General features: G+C 50.4%; 1 protein-coding gene across 1 annotated transcript in view; it reads left to right on the top strand.

Annotated features, from left to right (window-relative positions):
* The window catches only part of MAU2 (MAU2 sister chromatid cohesion factor), a 58,708-nt gene that overhangs the window by 30,375 nt on the left and 21,792 nt on the right, over positions 1-6,541 (top strand). Inside the window, exon 13 of the mRNA XM_015415523.1 lies at positions 2,727-2,804. Within this exon, the coding sequence (XP_015271009.1) occupies positions 2,727-2,804 (78 nt within the window). The remainder of the gene's footprint in view (positions 1-2,726; positions 2,805-6,541) is intronic.

Raw genomic sequence — 6,541 nt, 5'->3', positions numbered from 1 at the left:
GTCGCTTTCCGGCTCAAACCCCCTTTAAACGGGAGTATTTTGCTACCAGGTCCCCAAGGGGTGTTTTCCTGATTCTCCGGTTCTAGACGCACTTTTCTGACATCTGATCGCTCCTGCAGTGTCAAGCTGCTTCTGGGTGCCTCAACTCCCTCCCCGCTTGAAAGCTGCCTGAGGCTTCCGCTTTTCGCCCACTATTTTTTTAATGCGTTGGCAGTGTGCGCATAGGTGGAGCTCCGCCACCGCGTTTAGAAAACCGACATTTAAACGGTCACTTGTTTTAGCGTTTGGATGAGTTCGGGATCTCACGGAGGCCATTTTCGGGTCAAACATTTAAACTGAAGTCTTTTGTTGGAGGGGTTGGATTGATTCGCCCTGGTGGTTCTGCGCATGTGCCATGATAGTTCCTCCCCCTTCTACGGAGGGGCGCCTATGCGCAAACTGAGGGGGAAAATTTTAAAACCCCGCCAACGCATACTCCTGCACGTTGGTAGTGTAGATGCCGGGGGGCGACGTGACTGCGCTGTGAGGCGGGATAAGGGAGGTAAGTGTGATTGCGATTATCCAGATCAAATATAATCCAGTTAGAACTGGAGCAGTTTAACCCACTCTCAGCACACCGTCTGACCGCACCCTCTGTGTGTGCAGGCGTCTCGAAGGGTGGCTTTAGCTAGCATTCCTCCAGGATTTCCACAGCAGCTGCTTCCCGGCACTCAACTAGGCTCCTCGCCTTGGGGGAGCCAGCTGTGGTACAGGCTACCCCTTTGGATGCAGGGCTGTGTGTGTTTCTCGTTCTCCCCCCCCCATCCTCCCCTCAAGTCACGGCTTTCTTTATTGCTTCCTTCCAGTGCTGGACTGCAGCCCAATCTTATCGTCCTTCCAAGTTATCTTGCTAGAGCATATCATCATGTGCCGGCTTGTCACGGGGCACAAAGCTACGGCGTTGCAAGAGGTAAAGGTTGTTTCTTGAATGGGGGTAGGGCGGGGAGTGGGTGACCTGAGCTGAAATTCTGGTGTGGCCCCAGCTAGGTTTATTTCATTTTGAAGAGCCCCCCTGGATCATTCCGAGGTGGGTCCAGCTATTCCGGCATCCTTCCTCCCACCGTGGACAGCTGGATGCTCCCACAAAGCCCAGAAGCAGGGGCACGGAGGCGTAAGCCTCTGACTGTTGTTGCCTCCAGGCAAATTGCATTTGGAGGTAGACTGCCCCGGAATGTGGAGGCTCCGTTCTGTTGTCCTGGCTGGTAGCTGTGTAACAGATTTCTCCTGTGAATTTTGTCTCAGTCCCTTTTTGAAAGCCCTCGAAGCAGTAGCCATTCTTTGGCAGCGAGTCCCACAAGTTACTCAGGAGTTTATCTGCAGCATTCTTAGCTAGAAATTGAGGCACCTTTTAGCCACTGGCCCATACAATCATTATAACTAATGAATACCATTTAAAGTCACAGCAGAATCCCTTAGAGTGGCTTACAGTAAAAATTGTGAGGCTGCCAGAATGGAAAGGATACGAGGGAGATCCCACCTTTGGTGACATAAGCTCAGAGACCTTTAGTGGAAAGCGAGGTTTCTGATAGAGCGGCTGGGCGGGGAAAGCCTCTGATGAGGTCTGGCAGCAGGGAAGTCTTCCTCCTTGCCTCTGAGTCAGGGCCAATGTTCCCTCTAAGCTGTGGAGTCTTGTGAGCAAAAATTCTCCTTTGTGAGCTACTGGCATGAACGTTGTGAGCAAGAGATTTGGCTGCTGCATCAATGAGTGTGCTCTGGAGCCATCCTTCCTGAGCAAAGACAAAAATGTGTGAGCCGGAGCTGTGAGCTAGCTCACACTAACTCAGCTTAGAGGGAACATTAGGGCCCCAAACAGGGTCTTCGACTAGCCTTCGAAGCTTTCAGCCTGCACTTTGGATAGTGCTGGGAAGCAAACGTCCGGCTGGTAGACCATGTTCTCGATGACTAGCGCTGAGAGAATTGTATTTGCTCAGGATGGGGTAGTATCTGGAAGCCCGGCATAGGTCAGGGGCCCCAGCTAGCCTTAAACGGATTCCTCCTGGGTCATGATAAGGGTTGAGATTGAAGAAGAAGAACAAGAGATTGGATTTATACCCCCCCGCCCTTCACGACCCAAAGGAGTCTCAGAGCGGCTTACAAATTCTTTTCCCTTCCCCTCCCCACCACAGACACCCTGTGAGGGAGGAGGGGCTGAGAGAGCTCTCTTGAGAACTGTCCTTGAGAGAACAACTCTGAAACAACTTGTGAATGACCCAAGGTCAGCTGCATGTGGAGGAGTGGGGAATCAAACCCGGTTCTCCCAGATTAGAGTCCGCGCACTTAACCACTACACCAAACTGGCTCTCCATACCCAGGTTGAGCTCTCCCTACCCAGGTCTTCAGCAGTGTTCCCCCTAAGCTAAGTCAGTGTGAGCCAGCTCACAGCTTTTTTAGCCTCCAGCTCACAGATTCTTGTCTTAGCTCAGGAAGGACGGCTCCAGAGCAAACTAATTTCTGCTGCCACCAAATCATTTGCTCACAACTTTGATGCCAGTCGCTCACGAAGTAGAATTTTTGCTCACACGACTCCACAGCTTAGAGGGAGCATTGGTCTTCAGATGGTCTTTTACTCAGCTTGTGCAGAAGAGGAGCCACGTATGACTGGGGGGGGCAAGGTTGTGTTGATGTGGGCGAGTGTCCCCCGGTGCTGAATAAAACACTCTGTTCTTTTCCCGTCTGTTTCCTGAAAGATCTCTCAGGTTTGCCAGCTCTGCCAACAGTCTCCCAGGCTCTTTTCTAATCATGCGGCTCAGCTGCATACTCTTCTGGTGAGTATAAACACACACCCCCCCAATGCATGACTTCTCTCACCTTCATGTAGTGGTGGTTTAGTAAGGTTTGTGCATCAGTCTTAATTTTTTCAGAGGAGGAAAGTGAGCGACATCTTCCCCTGTCAAGTTGGGAGCATCACTACGAACGTGTGTGTGTGTGTTTTAAATTAATGGGCACTTGACATTTTGTGGCATTCCAGCATGAGGAAAACCCCACCTGTGCAATTCATAATCTGCTGTAATCCAGTTTCCGTCGGTTGCGCATGCTGTTTAAGCGGCCCGGGAGTCCTGGAATGGCGCAGAGCCTTGCGGCTCAGAAAAGGGTGAAGGGCTTTCTCTGGGTGAGATTTGAGAAGATGAAGTTTTGTGAGGGGGTGGGTGGGAAGCCAATGCCTGCGTATCTTTTTGCACCCTAGTTCAGTGATGGCGAACCTTTTAGAGACCGAGTGCCCAAGCTGCGACCCAAAACCCACTTATTGATCGCAAAGTGCCAACACGGCAATTTAACCTGAATACTGAGGTTTTACTTTAGAAAGAACAACTCATACATTAACTTAAGATGATCCAAACAAAGGAAGGAAAGCAATCCCAAATGCTTTCATTTACTTAAAATTATTTGGCAGAGAATTCGACACTTTAATGATGGTCTGGGCCTGGCTGGGGCGATGGCATGCGTGCCCACAGAGAGGGCTCTGAGTGCCACCTCTGGCACCCGTGCCATAGGTTTGCCAGCACTGCCCTAGTTGAACGACTGAGCCCCCGTGAACGAAGGCAGTTTATTTATTTGCAGCTCATGGCAGGCGGGGAAGCATGGCTCAGTGGAGGAGCCTCTGCTTCGCACGCCGAAGTTCCCTTGCGCTCCGCTGATCAGCATCTCCTGGTTATTCCTGGCCCAAAGGATGTCCACTTAGCCTCAGCTAGGGCTAGGGCCTCCTCTGTCCTGGCCCCTACCTGGTGGAACATGCTCCCACTTGGCAGGGGTCATTGCGTAGAAAAAGAGGTGCAGGAGCTCATTAGCATAACTCATTAGTATAACTGATTTGCATATGCCACACACCCCTGACATCACCAGAAGTGTGTCAGAAGGCAACACCCACCGCTCAGGTGCCACTGGACTGTTCTGGATTGCTAGCTATTGGGGGGGGGGAACGTGCAGATCTGCCCTCACAGAGGAGGGGAGAGCTTGTACCTGAAGGCGGGCCGGGGGGGGCACTCTGCAACTTACCTGGCTGCTTCTTGCTCCTCCTGGCCCGACTGAGGGCTGCTAGGAGCAGGGGGCGGGGCTTGTTGCATGTTTCCGTCCCCTGGGCTCCTTACTGCCGGAGCTCCTCTCCTGTGCGCTCCCGCAGGAAATGGCCCCTGCCACTTGGGATCAGGGCCTTGCGGAACTTCCTACAGTTCTGCAGGGCCTGTAAAATGAGGTGTTCTGCCAGGCTTTTAGTTGAGGCAGTGGACACCCAACCAGTTGGCATCCCCAAGTACAAGTGCCCTTGGCCCACCTGCCCCATGTGGAGTCCTGATATTATATGAGCTTGCTGTGACTCCAGTAACCATCAGTCTGGCTTATAGGGGAGGTGGGGGTTGAACTGCTGTGTTTATTTCGCCATCTTTTAGTTGTTTCATGCTTTTAGCTGTTTTTAGAATTAATTATGGAGGGATGCGGTGTCTCAAGTGGTTAAGACGCTGAACTGCAGGCCGGAAGGTGGGTAGTTCAGCAGTTTGAGACCCGAGTGCAGCATGACAGAGTGAGCTCCTGGCACCTGCCAACCTAGCAGCTCAAAAGCAAGAAATTGCAAGTAAATAAATAGGTACCACTTCGATGGGAAGGTAACAGCCTTCCATGCGCCTCAGTGTCTAGTCATGCCGGCCACATGACCACGGAAATGTCTTTGGACAGCGCTGGCTCTTCGGCTTGGAAACTGAGATGAGCACCTCATCCCTAGAGTCGGATTCGACTGGCTTTCGAGCAAGGGAAATCTTTACCTTTACTAGAATGAATTATATTAATTTGGCTTTGGTTGTTCATGCACCCTGATGTCACCCACCCTGAGCCCGTTTGGGAAGGGCGGGGCATACTTTAACTAATAATAAATAAATAGAGCTGTCCTCAGCATCTCCACTTAAAAGGAGAAGGCAGTAGGTGATGGGGAAGACATCCATCTGAAACCCTGGACAAGCCACTTCCAGTCTGAGTAGACAAGACTGACTGACAATCTGATTCAGAATAAGGCTGCTTGATGTGTGTTCAGACGTCTCCATGTGCAAGTTGGGCACAAGACCTCTTTATATGTATTTATGCAGTTTTTTTAGTCACTCACCCAGAGGGTCTTGTGGCGACGTTCAGTACTTAAACCACCTTATCAGTGTTCTCTCTAAGCTGAGTGAGTGTGAGCTAGCACACAGTTTTTTAGCCTCCAGCTCACGTTTCTGTCTTTGCCCAGGAAGGATGCCTCAGAGCAAACAAATTTATGCAGTAGCCAAATCGCTCGCCCACAACTTTAATGTCAGCAGCTCACAAGGTAGAATTTCTGCTCACCAGACTCGACAGCTCAGAGGGAGCATTGCTTATAATAAATAAGTTAAAAACCAACTAAAAACTGTATAAAATATAAAGATACATGACTCATCACCATACTGCTATCGAACCAGCCCAGAACATCTGGTTTAATCGCCAAAGATCCACCTGAACAGTTTCATCTTGCAAGGCCTGTGGAAGCTAAGCAAGTCCTGCAGGGCATGGGTGTCATCCGAGAGGGCGCTCAACGAGGTAGGGGTCATAACTAAGAAAGCCCTTCCCTTGGTAAGAGAGCCAGCAGATACCAAGAAAATACAAGATTGATTCTGAGTAGGAGACGTAGAGCATGGGCTCCAAGTATAAAGCGACCTGACGAAGCATTGAGGGAAACAGATTGTTGACCTGGGAAATCTGTAGTTGCATGACAGTTGTTGGAAGCAGCAGCAGGACTGCATGACGTAAAATAAAGAAACAAAAAGAAGGAGCAGCAAATTTGTGGAAGAAGAAGAAGAAGAGATTGGATTTATACCCCGCCCTTCACTACCCAAAGGTGTCTCAGAGCGGCTTACAAACTCCTTTCCCTTCCCCTCCCCACAACACACCCTGTAAGGTAGGAGAAGAAGAAGAAGAGGAAGAGGAGGAGGAGGAGGAGGAGATTGGATTTATACCCCCCCTTCACTACCCAAAGGACTCTCAGAGCGGCTTACAAACTCCTTTCCCTTTCTCCTCCCCCCCACAACAGACACCCTGTAAGGTAGGAGAAGAGGAAGAGGAGGAGGAGGAGATTAAATTTATACCCCGCCCTTCACTACCCAAAGGTGTCTCAGAGCGGCTTACAAACTCCTTTCCCTTCCCCTCCCCACAACAGACACCCTGTGAGCAGTGTTCCCTCTAAGCTGAGTTAGTGTGAGCTAGCTCACAGTTTTTTAGCCTCTGGCTCACACATTTTTGTCTTAGCTCAGGAAGGATGGCTCCAGAGCAAACTAATTCATGCGGTAGCCAAACTGCTTGCACACAACTTTAATGCCAGTAGCTCACAAAGTAGAATTTTTGCTCACAAGACCCCACAGCTTAGAGGGAACGAGGTAGGTGGGGCTGAGAGAACTCTTGACAGAAACTGCTCTTTTTTCAAGAACAGCTCTTATCAGAACTACGGCTTTCCCAAAGTCATCCAGCCAGGTGCAAGTGGAGGAGTGGGGAATCAAACCCGGTTCTCCCA

The sequence above is a fragment of the Gekko japonicus genome, unplaced genomic scaffold (assembly GCF_001447785.1).
Source record: "Gekko japonicus isolate JY-2015 unplaced genomic scaffold, Gekko_japonicus_V1.1 scaffold1726, whole genome shotgun sequence".
Lineage (NCBI taxonomy): Eukaryota > Metazoa > Chordata > Lepidosauria > Squamata > Gekkonidae > Gekko > Gekko japonicus.
The sequence above is the reverse complement of the archived record's forward strand: the minus strand, read 5'-3'. Positions and strand labels throughout refer to the sequence as shown.